Below are 23,086 nucleotides of genomic sequence, written 5' to 3'. Positions count from 1 at the left end.
TGGGAATGGCACCTTCTTACCCCTCAGTTCTTCGCTTAGCTAGCTCAGCCTCTGACTACCCAATCCAGTTATAGTTTCCATCACAGAAAGCTGATTTCTGTCCCCTCATACGAACTTTACTCAATGTGAATTATACCTATAGCTGTCCAATTTATTTGTTATCTCTCTCTTCCCCAAGACTTTGACCTCCCAAACTATGGGTGTCTTGGTCAGTGCTGTATTCCCAGCACCGCACATAGGACCTAACACATAGTAGGTGCCAGTTTCCTTAATAAGAAAGCCAATCAGAGGCACCTGGCATCTGGCTCTTGGTTTTGGCATAGGTCATGATCTCAGGGCTGTAAGATCAAGCCCCGAGTCCAGCTCTACACTCAGCAGGGAGGCTACTTGAAGATTCTCTCCCTCTGCCCTTCCCCGCATACTCACGCATGTACCAACTCCCTCAAATAAATAAATAAATCTTTAAAAGAAAAAGATTCTCGGGGCGCCTGGATGGCTCAATGGATTAAAGCCTCTGCCTTTGGCTCAGGTCATGATCTTGGGGTCCTGGGATTGAGCCCCGAATCGGGCTCTCTACTCGGCAGGGAGCCTGCCTCCCCTGCCCCCCGCCCGCATCTCTAACTACTTGTGATCTCTGTCTTATAAATAAACAAAATCTTTAAAAAAAAAAAAAAAAGATTCTCTCTCCCTCTCTTTCTCTGTCCTTCCTCCCACCGCCTCCTGCACTCTCTCAAAAAAAAAAAAGAAAAAGAAAAAAAGAAATAAATAAACCAATCACTTTACATGGCTTCCATTTATAATAAAAGCTGACAAAAGTGGCTGTTTTTAAAAAGTGACATCTAGGGGCACCTGGGGGCTCTGTCATTAAGCTTCTGCCTTTGGCTCAGGTCATGATCCCAGGGTCCTTGGGATCAAGCCCTGTGTCGGGCTCCCTGCTCAGGAGGAAGCCTGCTTCTCCCTCTCTCACTCACCCTGCCTGTGTTCCCTCTCTTGCTATGTCTCTCTGTGTCAAATAAATTAATAAAATCTTTTTATAAATAAATAAATAAATGAAACAAAAAGCAGTATCTAAATCAAAATACTTTAAATGCCTCTATGAGGAATAGAAATTTGAAACTGACAAAGCTTTGGGCCTGTTCCATGCCACTGCTGTCCCCTGGCCTTCTATGTGCCCTTCAAGTGCTTCACCAGAGCATGTTTCTGTTCACCAGTTACCCTGATACACATTATTTCCATCTCCTAAACTCCATTCCCTAAAAATGGTCCTTCGATCACAGACCTCTTCAGTTGCTTTAAAAAGAAGGCTTGAGAGTTATCTGATTTTTAATGACAGTATTTTCTAACAGCCCGATGTAAACACTAAAATTTCCCTATCATCTTTCCACTTGTTGGCCAAAGACCACCAAAAAGAATTAGGAGCAGAAGACCTGGCGTGCAGGGGATCCATGAGAAGAAGCAGAGTTCCTGGGATGGGGCCGCGATGGAAAAGGCGGCCAGGAAATCCCACTACCCCACCGTAACACCCTTGCTTTCTTGGCTGATGCCGAAAGACTTTCCAGTTTTAATACAGAACACTTACTATAGCCAGACTGAGTTAAACTCTTTCCAAAGAGATCCACTGAAATAGTCTTACCTCTGTTTCTGTGAGAAGTGTTTTGAGTCTTGTCAAATCTTTTGTGACCATCCCATTCTGAAAAAGGTAGATGAAAAACGAAAAACCCGGTTAGTGTATTAGTTCCAAGGGGCGTCACTCAACTCCTCCACTGTTCCTAAGGTTTATCTGTAAAAAGACAATGCTGTCCTCATCTCCCATCCCACTATCATTAATGGGGATAATAAAGCTAATCTATCTGTAAGGAAAGTTTAAAAAGCTAACAGGACAAAATATACAGTGTGGCCTAAAACACTTTATTCACCCTGTATAAGAGTTTAAAATCAGTTCAATAAAATATTCACAAAAGGTGTCACTGAAGAGCAAGACTGGATATGCAAAGCGAAAAATAAATTTTAAGAAATTTTAAGAACACTATACAATCTGCTGATTGTATAGTGTAAGAACAACTATAAGAAACCCTTACAATTATAAAAACCCTATACAATCATATTGTATGATTAAAATGCTCACTCCGCAGGAGCATTTTAAAACCCAAAACTGGGGGCACCAGGGTGGCTCAGTAGGTTAAGCCATTGCCTTCAGCTCAGGTCATGCATGATCTGAGTCCTGGGATCAAGCCCCGAATCGGGCTCTCTGCTCACTAAGGAGCCCGCTTCCCCCTCTCTTTCTCTGTCTGCCTCTCCGTCTACTTGTGATGTCGCTCTCTGTCAAATAAAAAATTAAAATCTTTAAAAATTAAAAAAAAAAAAACCTAACTAAATAAATAAAACCCAAAACTATAAGTGTCTGCCTTCGGCTCAGGTCACGATCCCAGGGTCCTGAGATCGAGCCCCACGTTAGGATCCCTGCTCAGCGTGGAGTCTGCTTCTCTTTCTGCTCCTCCCCACTCCCCTCACCCTGCTTTCTCCCATTCTCTCCCTCTCTCTCTTTCTCAAATAAATAATAATAAATAAATAAATAAATAAAGCCCAAAATAAGGAGTGCACCTGACTGGCTCACACAACTCTTGATCTCAGGATTGTTGAGTTCACGTGCCACACTGGGTCTAGAGCTTGCTTATAAAATCAATTAAACAGAGCAATCAGAGACACCTGGGTGGCTCAGTCTGTTAAACGGCTACCTTCAGGTCAGATCGTTACCCTAGGGTCCTGGGATCAAGCCCTGCATTGGACTCACTACTCATCGAAGAGCCTGCTCTCCCTCATCCGCTACCTGCCTCTCTGCCTATCTCGCTGTCAAATAAATAAATAAAATCTTTTTTAAATAAATAAATAGGGCGGCCATCCCAGGACTCCTCTCACTCTTGAGAGCTTTTTCTGTATCTTCACTTAATAAACTTCTATTGCTTTACTCACCAAAAAAAATCATTAATTAATTAAAACCCCAAAATATTCCGAGCTTCTAATAAAATGACATCTTTAAAGAAAATCATTTAGTTATCCTATACTTTCAAAGCTTTAAAAAGTACGTGTTATTCTTATATATATATTATCACACACCATAAGAACCCAATGATTCAACATCAGTTTGTTGAAGAGAAATGAGTATCAAAGATTTCTAATAGGAGGAAGCAAGAGAAAAAATGCAAACTTAATTACTTCTCCCCCACAATATGCTTAAGGAGTCACATGAATGAATCCATTTTCACACATTCAGAATTAGAGCTCGTCAACGTACCAGGGACTCTCCTGTCAGTGACTTGGCAAGAATGCTGGATACCAGTTGAAGCTTTCCTTTCAGCTGCATACAGCAGAGCACTGCCTGAAAGGCCCCATCTCCCTTGGCCAGGCCTTCTCCCAGCACTGTTAGGAAAGAATAGCCAGTATCAACCATGTAACGTTCAATGCACATTTTTGTCTTGATTATAACATTAGCACACTATCACAAAGATGAATTCTTATGCGCTAAAAGAATGAACTTCAAGTACTGGTAGAAAGCTATGACGGTTCAGTTCTGTCCCAAAATATGCGCGAAGACAAGAAGAAACATGGGTCAATCCACATATCTAACCCACCATGGCCTATAGCCAGGTAGGATCACATCAAAGTCACAGGAACAAGAGTTCATCTTAAACCTCTCTCTCTATGGGGCGTCTGGGTGGATCAGTGGGCTAAGCCTCTGCCTTCGGCTTGGGTCATAATCCCAGAGTCCTGGGACAGAGACCGCATCAGGGTCTCTGCTCAGCAGGGCCCCTGCTTCCCCCACCCCATCTCTGCCTGCCTCTCTGTCTACTTGTGATCTCTGTATGTCAAATAAATAAATAAAATCTTCTTTTTTTTATCACTCCCCACCGCACCCCCCAAAATAAAATCTTTTAAAAAAACCTCTCTCTCCAGTGAAAAATACCATTCAGCCTGTAATTCCTGGGTAAGTGAGGGCTATGAAAACGCTGATATTTTCTGAATAAAGTTTCCACATTTTTAACAGTGACACAAGAGATACAGTGCCATTAAAATGCGTAAGAATAGAAACTGCAAATCTCCACATGTGGTATTCCTAAGCAGCTAAGAATTAGATTTTATCAAAACCAGCAAGATTAACTAAGAACCTAATTGTCACATGGCCACAGAAAATGCTGACCTAATTGTCTGCATGTGTTTGCAGATTTAATACAATCACAGGAGCACACATTTCTAACAATACAGAATATCCTCATTTTTATGCCATGTTATTTGAGATGATTTCTCACAGCAACTTCTAATGGCTCAACTAGTAAAACAATCTGTATCTTCCTCTTCACTGCTAAGTCCAAGATTCTATTTTTAGTTTGAACACACTTTAGCTTCCTTTGCAAGAAAGTAACTTGCTAAAAGAAAATATTTTGGAAATTCCTTTTTTTTTTTTAAGATTTTATTTATTTATTTGACAGACAGTGATCACAAGGAGGCAGAGAGGCAGGCAGGGAGAGAGAGGAGGAAGCAGGCTCCACACCAAGCAGAGATCCAGGATGCTGAGATCATGACCTGAGCCAAAGGCAGAGGCTTTAACCCACTGAGCCACCCAGGCACCCCCCATTTTTTTCTAATTATTTCCAAGGAAATGTTTAAATATCAGTATAATATACTGCATATTTAAAGTCCACTGGGTCAGTTCATAATGTATTTATTTTGGTTGTACTGAACACATCCTTTCATTATGTTGTTCAATTTTTCCATTACACAAATAACATTACGAGAACACTAATAAAATTCTACCTAAAAATTCCCTGTAAGTTCATCACTCAACTAAACAGACTGTCTTCACTTATTCATTTTCACTTCCAATTTTCATCAATATTTGTGTAATTTTTACATGACTGTAACTGATATAAATGTAACAGTTTGTATTCTGCTTTATTTTCCCTCAGCACATTCAGTATCTTCCATGGTTCTCAGAATGTTTACATTTCTCATCTTATTGCCCATATGGTGTTCCATCAAGTATGTACATCAATTTACTTAACTACTCCCTGGCTCCATAAGAATCCCAATTTTTAACTATTGAAACTAACAATGCAATAAACATCTTTATGTATATATCCCCATTGAAGCAGATTACTGAATTGAAAGTTGCGGTCTCTCTGTATTTAAGACAGTTTTATTCAATTACTTTTAGTTTGGGCCAACCTGCTGTCTCACTCCATCCACATAATGGATCTACTCAATGTCCCCAGATAATTCCAGTAAGTGATGAACTCCAGCACAGTATGATTAAGAATGTCTTGAACATCTTATAAAATTCCCTGGTAGGCCCACATCTCCCTCGGCTCTTACTATTCCTAAAACTATTCAAATATGACCTTTGGCAAATTACTTTATCTCTCTGGCCCTCAGTGCGGTCATCTATAAAACAGAAACACACATAAATCTGTTGCAAGGATCGAATAATAAAATGCTTTGAAGAAGAAACGACAGTCCTACTAAGGGCTGGACTACTTACTTCGGCTAAAACTGCTTCCTCCCCTATAAAATGGAAGGGACAGAAGCTACCTAGGAAGGTTGTGGTAAAGATTAACTGTGTTAATTACATATGTAAGTATCTAGCACAGTCTCGTCACAGAAGTTCCCTGCTTACCTTCCCCTTCTAAAAATCATACAGCAGTATTGAGAACTGCTAAGGAAATACTCTAATTCCTTTTCAGTAATTGCACTATTAAGAAACGAGTTGTCAAGCATTAAAGAATGTTTCACAGAAACAAACAAAAAAAAAATCTAAGAATATTTCAAAATCAGGAAATTGTGTCAGGTTTAAAGAGTATTAAATCACACCATAGTTACAAACACCTTTCGCAGATCTTTGGTTTTGTACAAGGTATTTGCCAAATTTCATTCTGCAAAAGTTCCTGCATTATACTGATGTCTGAAGGCCTCAATATTTGTCAAAATTATGTTTCTTCTTTTTCTCTCTTTCCCTTTTTTAGACAAAAATCAGTACTGACTTACTTTTTGCCAACTGTTGCCCTAAAATGCAATTCCGTTTGTCTTACAGGATCCCACATGAAGAATTATCACCAAAAAATATTCAACAATTATAGATAAAAAGCTCTTCTGCTATTGCATCATGTAACAAAATTAAACTGTGATATTGCCAATCTAGTCGGTCATTATCTGTAATATCTTGAAAAAACTTGAAAGAAAATAAAGTATAGCCTTGTGTATTATTAAACTTGCCTTAGCTCAAATAATGAACTTGCCGAAAGAGAGGACACTAAAAATATAATCTAATCATGAGCACTGTAAATATGTTACAATGCTTTGCACTGTAAAATTCTCTTCCCACCAACTCTGTGAGATTTTACTGTGAGCACACAAGTATTCCCAAACTGAACAGCTCCTTCCTGCCTGCTGGGAGTTACTAAGGAGGAGACCGAACACCTCACCTCTGTTATTATAGTCAGGTCTCCATCCCTTCTCATTCTTCAGTTTTTGTGTATGTCTTACTTGAAATGTGTAATGTTCAAGGAATATTCATTCAACTATTTCAACAAAATAGCCTCTCTTAGGGTCCGATAGCCTCTGGCTATCAAAAGGAGACAATCAAAAATTAAAATGTAATTCCTTTTACTTGTAAAGAATTACATGCAATGAGAAAGGTGATTTAAAATAAGGCTTAAATACAATAAATGTTGAGTCTAACTGTATCTTTTCAGTCACATCACTAGAGTAGATTATTTTTTTCAATAAGTCGTTAGTTATTTCTAAAATCTTTCATTGAAAAGCTAAGCTGGGGCGACTTGATGGCTCAGTCAGTTGGGTGTACAACTCCAGGTTTCAGCTCCGGTCATGATCTCAGGGTCCTGGGACTGAAATCCTGAGTCAGGCTCTGTGCTCGGCGAGGAGTTTAATCGAGGATTCTCTCCCTCTGTCCCTACTTCCCCGCGCTCTCTCTCTCTATATATATAATAAATAAATAAATCTTTAAAAAAAGAAAGAAAAGCTAAGCCTAATCAAGTATTTTTCCAAAACTTTCAATCTACAACAAAGGAAATATACAATGGGGAAAACACGGTCTCTTCAATAAATGGTGTTGGGAAAACTGGACAGATACATGCACAAGAACGAAACTGAACCACTTTCTTGCACCAGACACAAAAATAAACTAAAAATGGATTAAGTACCTAAATGCAAGAATTGAAACCACAAAACTTTTGGAAGAAAACACAGGCAGTAATCTCTTTGACACTGGCCTTCGCAACATTTTTCCAGATATGCCTCCTCAAGAAAGGCAAACAGAAGTAAAAATAAACTACTGGGACTACACCGAGATAAAAAGCTTTTGCAGCAAGGGAAACCATCAACAAAACAAAAAGGCAAACTACAATGGGAGAAGATATTTGCAAATAATATGCCCAAAAAGGGGTTGATACCCAAAATATAAGAAGAACTTATATAACTCAACACCAAGAAAATAAATAATTTGATTAAAATATGGGCAGAGGGGACGCCTGGGTGGCTCAGTCAGTTAAGCATCCGCCTTTAGCTCAGGTCACGATCCAAGGGTCCTGAGATCGAGTCCTGCATCAGGCTCCTTGCTCAGTGGGGAGCCTGCTTCTCCCTCTGTTTGTGCACTCTCTCTGTCTCTCTTTCTCTGACAAAAAAATAAATAAAATCTTTAAAAATAAAATAACAAATGGGCAGAGGACCTGAATAGACATTTTTCCAAAGAAGACATAAAGATGGGCAACAGACACATGAAAGGATGTTCAATATCACTAATCATCACAGAAATGCAAATCAAAACCGCAGTGAAATACCACCTCATACCTATGAGAATGGCTACAATCAAAAAGACAAAAAATAGTAAATGTTGATGAGGATGTGGAGAAAAAGGAAACCTTGTGCACTGTTGGTAGAAATGGAGATCAGTGTAGGAAAACAGTGTGGAGGTTTCTCAAAAAATTAAGAAATAGGGACGCCAGGGTGGCTCAGTTGATTAAGCCACTGCCTTCAGCTCAGGTCATGATCCTGGGTCCTGGGATCGAGTCCTGCACTGGGCTCCCTGCTTGGTGCGAAGCCCGCTTCTCCTTCTACGTGCCGCTCCCTCTGCTTGTGCACGCATGCACGCGTACTCTGACAAATTAATAAGATCATTTTTTAAAAAATTAAGAAATACCAAACAATCCAGTAATTCCACTACTGACTATTTACCCAAAGAAAACAAAAACACTAATTTGAAAAAATATATGCACTCCTATGTTTATTGCAGCATTCTTTACAATAGCCAAGATATGGAAGCAACCGAAGTGTCCACTGATGGAACAACAGATTAAGTAAATGCAGGAGCCCCTGAGTGGCTCGGTGGGTTAAGCAACTGCCTTCAGCTCAGGTGATGGTCTCAGGGTCGTAAGATTGAGCCCCGCACTGGGATCCCTGATCATCAGGGAGCCTGCTTCTCCCTCTTCCCCTGCCTGCCGTTCCCCCTGCTTGTGCTTTTTCTATCAAATACATAAAATCTTTAAAAAAAAAAAAAAAAAGATTAAGATGATGCAGTACAGGATGCCTGGGTGGCTCAGCTGGTTGGGCATCTGGCTTTGGCTCAAGTCATGATCTCAGGATCCTCGGGTCGGGCCCCGTGCTGGACTCCGTGCTCGGTGGGGAGCCTGCTTCTCCCTCTCCCTCCGTCTCTGCCTTTCTCCCCTCCACTTGTTCTCTCTCTCTCTCAAATAAATAAAATCTTTTAAAAAAAGATGATGATGATGACAATGGTGATGATGATGATGTAGTACAAGGGCACGTAGGCAGCTCAGTCAGTTAAGTGTCTGCCTCTTGATTTCAGGGTCATGAGATTGAGGCCCGCATCAAGATTCTTTCCCTCTTTCTCTCCTTCTGCCCCTCTCTCCTCTCTCATTCGCATATGCTCTCTTTCTAAAATAAAGAAAATGTTTAAAAAAAAAAAAGATGCCATGTGCGCACGCATACAAACTCACATAAACACACACACACAATGGAATATTACTCGGCCATAAGAAAGAATGAGAGCTTGCCATTCGCGCCAACATGGATGGACCCAGATGGCATTATGCTAAGTGAAATGAATCACAGAAAGACGAATACCATATGATGTCACTTATATGTGGAATCTAAAAAACAAAACAAGGGGCGCCTGCGTGGCTCACGCATTAAGCGGCTACCTTTGGTTCAGGTCATGATCCCAGAGTCCTGGGATCCAGCCCCCCATCGGGCTCTCCACTCGGCGGGAAGTCTGTTTCTCCCTCTCCCACTCCCCCTGCTTGTGTTCCCTCTCTCCCTGTGTCTCTTTCTGTCAAATAAATAAATAAAATCTTTAAAAATAAATAAATAAATGAATAAATAAAAACAAATAAACAAAAGCAGAAAGAGACCCATAAATACAGAGTACAAACTGATGGTTGCCAGAGGGCTGGGGGGTGAGAGGCGATGGGCAAAACAGGTGAAGGGGTATGGGAGCAACACTACAGGTTTCCAGCTATGGAATGAGTAAGTCATGGGGATAAAGGTACAGCACAGGGAATACTGCCAATGGAACTCTAATAGCGTTGTATGGTGACAGATGGGGGCTACACTTGTGGTCAGCACAGTACAGAACTGTTGAATCGCTATGCTATAGACACTTGAAAATGACATAATACTGTGCATCAACTCCACATCAATTAAAAAAAAGTTAGGGGCACCTGGGTGGCTCAGTGGGTTAAGCCGCTGCCTTCGGCTCAGGTCATGATCTCAGGGTCCTGGGATCGAGTCCCGCATCGGGCTCTCTGCTCAGCAGGGAGCCTGCTTCCTTCTCTCTCTCTCTCTGCCTGCCTCTCAGTGTACTTGTAATTTCTGTCAAATAAATAAATAAAATCTTTAAAAAAAAAAGTTAATAACCAGGCACCTGGCTGGCTCAGTCAGTAGAGCAGGCAAATCTTGACTTTACAGTTGCCAGTTTGAGCCCCACACTGGATATAGTGAGTACTTAAAAAACAGTAATAACATTCTCAGCTAGGGTTTAAAAATCTGGCAGCCTTATGAAAAACATTCATTGATGTTTATGATGACAGAATTTGTAGCATAATTTTGGTCGATAATATTTTCTTTTGATTTCACTTTTGCCATTTATTTCATTCTATTTTGGTTCTTTTTTTAATTTTTTTTTTAAGATTTTATTTATTTATTTATTTATTTGTCAGAGAGAGAGCACAAGCAGGCAGAGTGGCAGGCAGACGCAGAGACAGAAGCAGGCTCCCTGCTGGACAAGGAGCCCAATGTGGGACTCGATCCCAGGACCCTGGGATCATGACCTGTGCCGAAAGCAGTGGCTTAACCAACTGAGCCACCCAGGCGTCCCTATTTTGGTTCTTTTTAAGTCTTAATTTTAATTCCAGTTAGTTAAAATACAGTATCATTCTATTTTGTTAATGTAAAAACTGTAAGTTTCCTATATAATCAATATTTCACAGGCATCCTGTTACACCAAACACAACTTATGTCCAGATAATGGAAACAGACTTGCCTACCTCATTTATCCAGTGCTCACAAGGGTGGCAACTGTCACTCTCTACAGCACAACACCAAACTCAGAACTAAGGTCCGTGAATTCAAAGCCTACGTAGTTAGTTTTTAAGATACCCTCATGTCCTTACTCAGAGTGTATTTACTCTTTTTGAAGTAAAAGTCCAACTTTATTGTTTTATGATTCTAATTAATTTCTGGCTTGAAAAAAATCAGCCATAAAAAAACATTTCAGGGACAACCCAAGTAAATGTGATTATAGACTGGGCTTAAGGTAATATTAGAGAATCACTGTCAATTTTATTTGGTTAATAATAAAATTGTGATTATACAATTATGGTCTTACATTTGGAGATGATACTAACATATTTAGGGGTAAATATGATGTCTGTCATTATTTTCAAATATCTCAGAAAAAAATTAACATGGTAAAATCTTACAATTTAAGTTTTGAGAATATGAATGGGAAAATATTTTAATTTCTTCATAACAAAAAACTTTTAATATTTTTAAATTCTGTAACAAATACTGGCTGGCTGATTTCCTAACCCTGCCTGAGAAAGTGAAATCAGAAAGTCAAAGCAGCAAACAGAAATGAGGGAAAAGGTAGTTACAATGAGGCATGTTGAGAGTTGCAAGGAATGCAAACTGACAGCCTGACAGGAAGGGAACAGACATCAACACAATATGGTATAGAAAAGGGAAGCATAGGGTTTGGACCAGTAGGACAGGAGCTAGTCCAGAGCTCTCCAGCATTACAAAGCCGTGTAATACCTAACAGACTGAGATTCTTTTTCTTTTTTTTAAGATTTTATTTACTTATTTGAGAGAGAGAGAGAGAGAGCGAGCGAGCATGAGAGGGGTAAGGTTAGAGGGAGAAGCACACCCCCTGCCAAGCAGGGAATCCGATGCAGAACTTGGTCCCGGGACTCCAGGATCATGACCTGAGCTAAAGGCAGCCGCTCAACCAACTGAGCCACCCAGATGCCCCAGCCGGAGATTCCTGACTTGCTTTTTATTACTAACTCACTGCCTAACCATGGTATTTTCTCTTAAGTAAGATTACCAAAAGTTGAAAAGGAAAAAAAAAATTCATCATGTCTACACATGTTACTATCATCACAACATAGGTAATAAACATATCCATGTTTCCTGGCTAAACATTTATTTTAGGAATTCAGTAGTTGTAAAATAGTATCTAACTTCAAAATGCTAAATAAAACAACAGAAAAATTTCCCATATGCTCCTTCACTAACAGCAATTACTCTTCTGTGATTTTTCAGAAGTCATTTAACCTTCTGGAACTTTGTATGCCTCCAAAATGAGAAGACTGTACCAACCTCACTACTCAAGGGAGTGAAAATTAAAGAAAAGAGACTCTGTTTTTAACACATGAGACTAGCAGAATGTCAAGACTGACGGGTTCCAGTGTTACTGAGGTCATGGACGCAGGCATCCTCAGATACTGCTGCAGCGTGTATGCATCAGAAACAAATCTGACAATGTCTATTAAAACTCTTAGCATATATTGGGACACCTGGGTGGCTCAGTGGGATAAGCGGCTGCCTTCCACTCAGGTCATGGTCCCAGGGTCCTGGGATCGAGCCCTGTGTCAGGCTCCCTGCTCAGCATGAAGCCTGCTTCTGCTGCTCCCCTGCCTGTGCATTCTCTCTCTCTCTCTCACTCTCTCTCTGTCGCTGTCAATTAAGTAAATAAAATCTTTAAAAAATTTTTAAAAAAAACTATAAGCATATAATTTTAAACCAGATATCCAACTTTTAATACTCCTTCACCCAGAGGTGCCTGGGTGGCGAAGTCAGTTAAGTGCCCAACCCTTGATTTTGGCTCAGGTCACAATCTCAGGGCAGGCTCCACGCTCAACAGAAACTCTGCTTGAGACTCTCTGTCCCTCTCTCTCTAACCCAGCCCCTATCCACCCCCCAACCCCCTCCCTCTCTCACTCTCTCTAAAAATGAATGTATCTCTTTTTTTTTTTTTTAAGATTTTATTTATTTATTTATTTGACAGACAGAGATCACAAGTAAGCAGAGAGGCAGGGAGAGAGAGAGGAGGAAGCAGCCTCCCAGCTGAGCAGAGAGCCCGATGCGGGGCTCGATCCCAGGACCCTGACATCATGACTTGAGCCGAAAGCAGAGGTTTTAACCCACTGAGCCACCCAGCCACCCCTGTATCTCTTTTTTTTTTTTTTTTTTGAGGTTTGTTTTATTTGTCTAAGAGAGGAGCACAGCAGGGGGAGCAGCAGGCAGACAGAGAGGGAGAAGCAGACTCCCCACTGAGCAGGGAACCCAATGCGGGGCTCGATCCCAGGACCCTGGGATCATGACCTGAGCCGAAGGCAGATGCTTAACCCACTGAGCCACCCAGGCACTCCTAAATTCATCTTTTAAAAAAAAAAAAAAAAAAAAACCTCCTCGCCCAGACATTCAATTTTTAAGACTGTCCTACAGAAACAAACAACAGTAAGAAAGAATACATGTTCATTACAGGATGAATTATAATGAACAACCTAGAAAACTAGAACCAGCTGAATGCCCACCAATGGGAGAATTTTTGAGTAAATATGAAACATTTATCATATGGAATATTAAGCGGCAAGTGGAACTTAGAAAGATACCCATGATCTGTAGACATGTAGGAAATATGCTTTGTATTCATCACATATATCTTTTTTAATTTTTAAAGGAAAACCCGTATCTACATTATTTAAGTATTTATGTTTGTCACTATAGAGAAAAGTACTAAAGATAGAGCAAACTAGTAACAACGACCTCTTCAGGTGGGGTAAAAAGGGGAGCGAGAGGGTTCCCTTCTTCATAGTCCTCTGTTATCATTTGACTTCTTATTATCTGGCTTGTTGGTAACTTTAAATGTCCACAGGTAGTAAAGACTTTATTAAAGGAGGTTCACATTCTTAAATGAACGGTTAAATTATATCCAACATGCCAAAGGAGTAAGATAGTTCTTTAAAGTTTACAACAAAAACAGTTAATACTTTTAAAAGTTCTGATACAAAAGCATAATAAAAAGCTTAACTTCCGTTTAACTCAGCACCCCTCCCCCAAATTCTGGATAACTGAAACATTACACTACTCAAATCACTGAGCTGTGCAAAAAATCCCACCAAGGATGTGTGAGCATGTACGCTCAACCCCTTCTCCCACTCACTCCTCGTGATTCACTCCAGTGAACTGGCAGCAATTATGAAGAAAAGGATTCCCATCCTATGAGTACCCAAAGAGTAAAAATCTTTTTAATTAATTTCTTGCCCAAAGAAAACAGGAAAAAAGCACAAGGAGCACCCTGCTTAGTCTCTCCTCTCTAAGGGAAATTTTCTACTGAAGGGAAAAACACATTTTAGGAGGGACAGGCAAGTATTTCAACTTATCCAAGCTTAACCTTTAATTGATGCATGTTAACAGTTTTAAAATTTGGCTCTTATTGACTGAAAATACACAAACTTGAAAAGGACACTATCAATGTTCCCACTCATGACTAGGAACAATGTTCGAGTGTATATCCATCAAGGCAAGGAAATTGTCATCCAGAATTAGTAGGCACCACAGGAAGGCGGAGTGTTTAAAATATTACAATCTCTCTTGAAATTAGCATATAAAAAATCAAATCTCAAACAATGCTCAATTTAAGTAACTCAAAATACTCAAAGTAGAAAACAGTCCCATTTTTAAACATACCATGCCTACAATCTTCATCAGCTTGCCCATAGTTTTTCTGCAAAATAAAAGATACAAGATAAAATTAAGTAGTTCAAGGGCTGCTTAACACAGGTTTTATCCAAAAAAAAAGCTCAACTTTGTTTCAAAGTTTAATTATTAATGTTTCAAATGTAACATTCACAGAGCAAAACCAAGTCACGTGCTCTCTGAGGTTTACATAGCACTTTACAAATAAACGTTGTAACGTTGCACTTCCCCGTCCATTTACTCACTCCGACTTCTCACTTTCTCTAGCTCCACATCACCAGAACCTCCTCCTTCAGGACCACCCTCAGCTAAAGTCTTCACTGAGAAAACCGAAGCCATGAGACGAGAACCTCCATGAACTGTCACACCAGGTCTTCCTGCTTCCCAGCACCCTGCTTCCCTCTGTCACCAGACAAGCCATCCAGGTCTCCTTTCTCGAACCTGTCATTCCACTTGCGCATACCTGCTCTATGGCCCACTCAAGGAACATCACTCTGGCAAGCTGTCTCTATTTCTCCTACATCACTGGCTTTTTTGCTTTCTATTGGGTCAGTCCTAGAAACAAACACAGTGCTATTTCAACCCACCTTTAAAAAAAAAAATCCTTCTCTTGACTTCACTTCTCCCACCAGCTACCACTCCCACTTTTTGTGCCCCTTTGGGACAAAACTCAAGAACTGTCTTACTCATGTATTGCCAAGTCCTTCCCCGTGACTCGGTCTTAAACTTTCTTTAGTCAGATGTTCACCCACCATTCCATGGAAGCTGCTCTCATGGAGGTCTCCAGTGACCTGAACCGTATCCAGTTAGACACACACATTTCCATGTTCCCGTTCAGATACACTGTCACACCCCAGCCAACTCTCAACTCTCACTACTCGATCCACAGCGACCGACACTGCTCAACACTCCCTCACTTGGATCCACTTTCCTCACATGGCTACCGGACACCGTCCTCCCTTAGCTTCCTTCCCCTTCCATCACCCTTCAGGCTGCTCTGCTGGTCCCTGCTCTTCTCCCCAGCCTCCTAACACGGTAGACCTAAGTCCTCAGTCCTCTCCTCTCCTCTGTGTACACGCGTTCCCTTGGTGATCTCACCCAGGCTCAAGACTTTACATACATATCACCCACTGGCCACCAACTCTGAAGTCAGTGTCTTTGACCCAGACCTCTCTGCCAAAATCCACACCTGCATATTTGACTGCTTACTCAACATCTCCAGCTACATATCTAAATGACATCTCCGAGTCAGTAGGTCCAAAACTGAGCTCCTATCTTCGCCAGCAAAACGTGCTCCCCATCTTCAGCCTTGTCATCGCAATTGAAGAAAACCCACTTTCCAATTGCTCACACAAAACAACACTGAGGTAAGGAAACTGTGTCTGCTCCCTTTCTCTCACTCCCTCCATTCATGTATTAAGAAATCTTACTGGCTCTATCTTCATCTCAGAACCAGAGAACCAAAGCACTTCTCAATCCACTGCCACCATTTTGTCTGAGTCACTATCATCTCTGGCCTGGATTATTCCAACAGCCTCTAAACTAGTCCCCTGCCTTTTACACTTACCCCTCAATAGCCTATTCTCAAAACAAAAGCCAAAGAATTCCTGCCAAATCAGATTATACCACTCCTCTAATCAAAATCCTCTAATCAAAACCTCTAATCAAAACCACAAGAGAGATGTCTGGGTGGCTCAGTCACTTAAGCATCTGCTTTTGGCTCAGGTCACAATCCCAGCGCCCTGGAATAGAGTTCCACATCAGGCTCCTTGCTCAGTGAGGGACCTGCTTCTCCTTTAGGCTGTCACTCCCCATGCTAGTACTCCTCCCTCTGACAAATAAATAAAATCTAAAAAAAAAAAAAAAAAAATTAAAAAACCACAAAAGCTCCCTGTCTTAAGTAGGAGAAAAACAAGTCCTTATAGGGCCCCACAAGATCTAGCTCTGTTACCCTCTCCCCATTACATACTTTTCTCCAGCACACTGGCCTCCTAGCTATTTCTCAAACATGCCAGTCAGGCTTCTGCCTCAGGATCTTTGCACGAACTATTTCCTCTGCCTGTAATGCTCACTTCCCTACCTCCCCTACCTTTTACAAGGCTCACTCCCGTACCTCCTTCACATCACCTGATCAGTGAAACCAACCTTGACCACTCAATTTAAAACTGCAACCCCCAAAAAAAAAAAAACACCGCAACCCGTCCCTAACTCTAGTATCCACAATCACCCTTGCCCTGTCCATCTTTTTTTTTCAAGCAGAGTGCTACCTTCTAATAATCTAAAGTGTCTACCTACGTATAATATCTGTTGTTTATTGTCTGTCCCCTAATACAAAAATTACCATGAAGATCTTTCTCTTTTTCATCAATGTATACTAAGTACCTAGACCAGTGTCCAGCACATAGTATACACTTAATAAATATTTGCTGAATGAGTGAATAATCCAAAATGTTACACAATAGTACAATGTTAAAGGCTTAAAAACTGCTGTTGCAATTAAACATATTCAGCAATCACTAGCCAGGTCACTCGTCTCCTCAGCCCAGAATTAGGTGATTACGACCAACGAGTCCCCACTCTGTGAAAAAGTCCCTTTTACATGGTTCATAACTGGCTTATCAACAGTGTTTACTCACCAGTTGCAAAAATGAGGCAATTCTATAAAGAAGACTCTCAATTTTGATGCTTTCTATCTCCAGTGGACATGGCCCTGGGAAGTCGGCCATGGAGTACTGGCCAAGAGAAAGGAGGGCCTCTGTGCAGTGCTTGAGGGTCATTTCATAGTCCTGCCTCTTAAGTGATTCACACGCTTGTTCACATGACTTCTCAGCTCTTCTGTCTTCCATGACTCAGGGACAAAAATCCTACAGGAAGAAAGAACAAGTCAGAGAAGGTTTTAAAATCTTACTAGAAGGGGTGCCTGGGTGGCTCAGTCGGTTGGCCGTCTGCCTTTGGCTCGGGTTGTGGTCCCGGGATCGAGCCCTACGTCGGGCTCCCAGCTCGGCGGAGAGCCTGCTTCTCCCTCTTCCTCTGCCTGTAGCTCCCCCTGCTTGTGTGCTCTCCCTCTCTGTCAACTAAATAAAAATCTTTTTTAAAAGTTTTTTATTTAAAAAAAATAAAAATTAAAAAAAAATAAAATCTTACTAAATTGTAACCTCATTCCTACCTCCGCTGGTTTAATTATCTATCTAAGTAGTTACTCTGAAACCGCCTTCTGATCAAGCTGCAGCTGAGCAGGGTGACTGATGCCACACAATCTGTACTTCTCTTTTCTATTTTACGAAGTCTTTACCAAGATCCAAGCAAAATGTCAACCATAAGTCAGTATCATACAAACAATGCATCAACGTATACATGAGGCAAATATATAAATGACACATTGACTCTGAATATTGCAGAGTGCGACAAACCATGAAGGCTTCTTTTTTTTTTTTTTTTTTTTTTAAACCAGAAGGTACAGAAATGTTTCAAATCAAAACCTCCCGATTTCAGTCTTGTAATTCTGTGACTGTGACTGCAGAGCATCGAAATCTCTACCATGCAGGATTTTCTCCACCAACATGAAAAAAATGGCTAAAGTCCAAGTTTGAACTGCTGATTAATTCAATTCAACAAGGATTTCCTGAGGCCAAGCGCCGTGCTCAGAGCACTGAAGTCAGGGGTGGGAGTCCGGCATCACCGCTTTCAAGAAACTGCGATTCTAGCAAGAGCAGCAAAGCACAAATGAACAATTACAAGAAAGACTTATTCCATCTGCTGAAAGGCATGAGCTGGCCTCAAAAGGTGAACAGAAGTTCACCACACAGAGATGATAGGAAAAGTATATGTGGGCTCTTCAGAGAGAAAAGAGTTCGAGTGAAATGACTAGAGGAGAAACTATGTGACTTAAACTCCAGCTGCATCAGGGGAAGAGGAGGAGGAGAGACGAATGACCTCACGTGCCACAAGAAGTGAGAGCTTTATTCCACAGGTGATGGGGCATGACAGATTTTTAAATAAGGAAAGAATCTGGGGTGCCTGGGTGGCACAGTTAAGCGTCCAGCTCTTGGTTTCGACTCAGGTTGTAATTTCAGGGTCGTGAGATCAAGCCCCGTGTCAGGCTCTGCACTGCTTAAGGCTCTCTCTCTCCCTCTCTCTGGCTACCCCCTCAACTAAATAAATCTTTAAAAATAATTAAGGAAGGAAGGACTCTCATATAGAAGTCGTGTGAAGAACTGGCAGGCACTGCCATTGATAAGGGATCACTAGGAGGCAGTCCAAGGAAGACAGACTGAGGGTTCAAGTGCAGCCTCTCCCTGGCTGGACCACTCACACAGCAAGAGCACAAAAGCCAGGCAGACAAGACCTAAAATCCCGTGACCCGACAATCACGATACTGCTTCCAAGGGTCGGTCTGGCTGACCTCTAGCCACCAGCTCCGTCAGCATGCAGATTGCTGTTCTTGCCCGCTTCCCCCCTACTCGCTCTCCTGCTCCTCCCTACCTTCACCTTACCAACTGGCCCCAGGGACTTCTCTGTCCCTCTCGTCTCTCTCCAGCCCACACGTACGCTCCTGCCTGGCCTCTCCAGCTCTGGTGACCACCTGGCCCCGCGCTCTCCCAGCTGTTCCTCAGCCCCATGCTGCCTCTGCGCTGCAGCAAAAGCCGAGGGGAGACACCTGCGGATGGGCCCCCAAAACACAGTGGTGCAGCGAGTAAGGCAGGAGGACAGACATCACAGAAGTCTGGGCCCCTTCAACTTCGAGATACCTGTATGTCAAAAAATGTAGAAATTTCCGAGGAATGGACCAAGAAAGAGTCAAAAAGGACTTCAGCCTTTGTTAACATTTGTTAAAATGGCTGGTACGCACATGGGGTACAATATTCTCTACTTTCCTCCGTTTGAAATTTTAAGTAAAAAAATGCCAAAGCATGGTTTTAAAATTACAGAATATTTTAAATGTTGACGTTTAACAAATTAACTTTTAATAAGAACCACAAAAATTAACTTCTACCAAGAACCACAAAAACAAAAACACCCGTATTTGTTGTGAATTACACAAGATAATCCAACAAATAAGGGCACCCAGGTGGCTTGGTCGGTTGAGTGTCCAACTCTTGATTTCAGCTCAGGTCATGATCTCAGCATCATGAAATCAAGCCCCACGTCCGGCTCTATACTCAGCAGGAATCTGCTTGAGGATTCCCTCTCTCCCTCTCCTACTCTCTCTCTAAAAGAAATAATTAAATCTTTAAATAAATAAATAATCCAATAGATATTTAGAGTCCTGTGTCCTCAGTCTCTACACTGCCTCCCTTTCAACTACCTCAGCCCTCCTTCAGTGGACTACAAGACCCAGGGTGACTTAGGGGAGCTGAAACATGTAGGATCTAGTTGGTATTCATGCCCCTTATACAAACATGCATTAATTTGGATAAAACCAATTACCAAACAAAAATCAAAAATAATGATTTCTATATTACTACAGTAATTTTTTGCCCCTTAAGCATAAGAATGGCATGACAAGATAACCACTAACTTACTATACAGACCTCAGTTAATGCTGCTGACACTATGGCCCGAATAGTTCTTTGTTTCTGGAGGCTGCCCTGTACTTTGTTAAGATGTGTAACGGCATCTCTGGCCTCTACCCACTAGATGCCAGTAGTATCTTCCACCCTATGACAACTAAAAGGGTCTCCAGACAGGAGCAAATGTCCCCTGGGAGTAAAATCATTCCTGATTGAGAACTACCGACACAAACAAGCATATAGTGTTTGCTTGCCAGAAAACGGCAACAATAAGTAGATAAACCACGGTTATCATTCTGAGGCAGAGGCCCCAGAATGAGCAAATCTTTCCTATAAAACTCTCAGCACACATCTAGAAAATACTACAAAAATAAGTAAAAAAAAAAAAGAAAAACTAAGAATCCACAAGCTAAAATCTTTCTTAGGAAAAGAATGCAGCACAGTGATTCAGAGCATAGGTTTAGAGCCAGAGGACTTGCTCACTAACTCACCAGCCCCTCTCACTAACTAACCCCCCCCTCCCCACTCACCATCAGTCCTGTCACTCTGTCACTCAGACACTCACCAGCTGCATGGCCTGGGGCAAGTGACTTAACCTCCTGTATCTCAACTTACCTCTAAAATGGCAAAACAACTAATGCCTACCTCCAATGGTTAATGCAGGATTAGATAAATTAATATGTATAGAATACTTGTAAAAATGCCTGGCACAGTATGTGCTCAGTTAAGTGTCCGCTATTGTTATTTCCCTAAAATTCCAAGTTTTCGGGGGGCCTGGGTGGCTCAGTGGGTTAAAGCCTCTGCCTTCGCTCAGGTCATGATTCCAGGGTCCTGGGATCGAGCCCTGCATCGGGCTCTCTGCTCAGCAGAGAGCCTGCTTCCCTTCCCCTCTCTCTGCCGGCCTCTCTGCCTACTTGTGATTTCTGTCTGTGAAATAAATAAATAAATAATCTTTTTTTTTTTTAATAAAATAAAATTCCAAGTTTTCAATTTAAATAAAGTAGAATCACTGCACTGATCTCAACATACAATAATGTATTTATAGAAAACAAAACAGCACTCTACCTAACTACTTTACTTATTTAACAGAGGTATTATTTTCATCCCTTTTATCCATCTCAATAAACTGATGATGATTATGGAGAAGTAAGTAAGTTTGTATGTCACTGATTTAGATGAAATAACCCCTAAAAGGGACTACAAAGGGAGATCACAAAGACTCCTACCAACATTAGCCACCAAACATTTTCGCCAGGGAAATCTCAGTAACATTTAACATGTAAGTAGAGATTAGAGGCAGAAGTTTTGTGGCTCAATGACTTAAGGAGTTAACATCTGATTCACTAGGTTCAAGTGCCAACCTCAGAAGAGGATGTGAAAGTTTCTATCACAAATACCTTCATTAAGCAGGTCCTGATCATTAGTTTCTACCTAAGTCCTACCTGAACCTCCTAGGGTACTTGGCTGTAGAGTAGATCAGGACGAAGCAGGTCTTATTCAACTTTGGTTTTTCAGAAAAAAGCATGACCTTGTTACACATGCTCCTAAAGATGAAGTGCTTTCTCAAACATAAAATAAAAACTGCCAGTCAAAGTGAGATAATGTCACAGGCCATGCTAAAATGGACTGTAGAAAATACGTATGAAGAGATTTGGAACTACTCCTACTAGAAGAGGCCAGCACCCAGCTACACCTCACTGTGGGGGTGACAGACCCTCTTGTCTGGGATACAGATACAGCCTTATCAATAGCATACGATCCACTGCCTGGCCAGAACGGCCTGATCCAAGGGCAGACACTGACCAAGCTGGGTCTAGGAGAGCCTCTCTCATGGGGACAGGGAGGTCCAGGGAAAGGAGCTGAGTCACATGAATCACATCAATATAGGAAGAAGCACCCCATCTGCCTACCGTGAGAGCTACCCTCTACCAGCCTTGATTCTTCTCTTCCTGTTAAAAACATTCAAGTTGTGGGGTGCCTGGGTAGCTCAGTGGGTTAAGCCTCTGCCTGGTCGTGACCTCGGGGTCCTGGGATCAGACCCCACATCAGGCTCTCTCTGCTCAGCAGGGAGCCTGCTTCCCCTCTCTGCCGACTTGTGATCTCTGTCTGTCAAATAAATAAATAAAATCTTAAAAAAGAACATAAAAACATAAAAAAGAACATTAAAAAAGAACATAAAACACTAATTTTCTACAAACTCCAACCTGTGTGGGGAACATGGGCTTGAAAGTATGTAACTTCGCAAGAAAGTGGGAATCAGAAACCAAGGTTCCAATCCACATCCATGAACTCCTGCAATCCGCTGCTGACCTATAAAAGAGACTAATATCATTAGTTGTTTGGCCACCCAGCACCCATTCCTCTTCCTGGTAATAGGAGCCCGTACTCTCCCTCTGACAATTCACCTCTCCCCTACTGCCATCCATGTGGTTCCTGAAGAGCTGACTGCACCAAGGAAGCTAAGGCTGTCATGTGACCATGACTGGCCAATAACAAGCCTCAAAGCCCCAAACACCAAGATTGGCTCAGGGTAAGACATGTGACCCCATCAGAACCAATGAGACATGAGACTTTTGCTGAGGCTTCTGGGAAAGAGATAGGTGTTCTTTCCTGGTGAACCTAAACTCTGAGGCTCCAGGGGATGACTATGCTGCAGCCATTTTTCTACCATATAGTGCCTACAACTGAAGTTTATACTTTAGAAAAAGGCAGAGTTGATTCAGGGGAGAAACTGGGTCCTGATGTCACGACTTGAGCCTGACTCCATCTAGCTATGCCTGAACTTTGCAGTTAGGTGAGCCAAGAAATTTCTTTCTAGTTTAAGACAGTTCAGGTTGATGCTTCAGGCAGCTGGAACTAACTGATGTATATGTACATCTAATTAGTACTTTACAGGAAGTGAAAGACAGAAGAAGCTGGTAATTGTCTCATAAAACAGTATCTACGCACATGATTGCTAATAGCACTGGCCACAGTTATTGATTACTAATAACAGTAAGTGTAAGGAGGAAAAAAAGTGTGATATTTGGTTATTCTGCCTGTTGAAAATGTAATTCTAAAACATGTGTTTAAATGACTTCACCATAAAGCTACTTCGGCAATAATAAGAACCATTTACTGAACGCTTACTGTGTGATGGATGTTGTTGAAAATGAGCTACATAATCCAATTTAATCCCCATAATGACCTTACAAGGTGGATATTATTTTTCCAATCTCATTTACAGAGAAGAAAACTGAAGCACAGAAAAGGTACTTACCCACAGTTGTACAGTAAACAACAGAGGCAGG

At 41.4% G+C, this 23,086-nt stretch overlaps 1 protein-coding gene across 6 annotated transcripts in view; it reads right to left on the bottom strand.

Annotated features, from left to right (window-relative positions):
• The window catches only part of HELZ (helicase with zinc finger), a 162,614-nt gene that overhangs the window by 116,343 nt on the left and 23,185 nt on the right, over positions 1 to 23,086 (bottom strand). For all 6 annotated transcript variants that reach the window (XM_032322670.1, XM_032322674.1, XM_032322671.1 and 3 more), the window contains 4 exons: positions 16,923 to 17,150; positions 14,278 to 14,314; positions 3,293 to 3,417; positions 1,634 to 1,690 (listed from right to left, as the gene is read on the bottom strand). In XM_032322670.1, the coding sequence (XP_032178561.1) occupies positions 1,634 to 1,690; positions 3,293 to 3,417; positions 14,278 to 14,314; positions 16,923 to 17,132 (429 nt within the window). In that variant the 5' untranslated portion in view covers positions 17,133 to 17,150. The remainder of the gene's footprint in view (positions 1 to 1,633; positions 1,691 to 3,292; positions 3,418 to 14,277; positions 14,315 to 16,922; positions 17,151 to 23,086) is intronic.

The sequence above is a fragment of the Mustela erminea genome, chromosome 18 (genome assembly GCF_009829155.1).
Source record: "Mustela erminea isolate mMusErm1 chromosome 18, mMusErm1.Pri, whole genome shotgun sequence".
Taxonomy (NCBI): Eukaryota; Metazoa; Chordata; class Mammalia; order Carnivora; family Mustelidae; genus Mustela; species Mustela erminea.
Note: the sequence above shows the minus strand (reverse complement) of the source record. Positions and strands in the feature narration are given on the sequence as shown.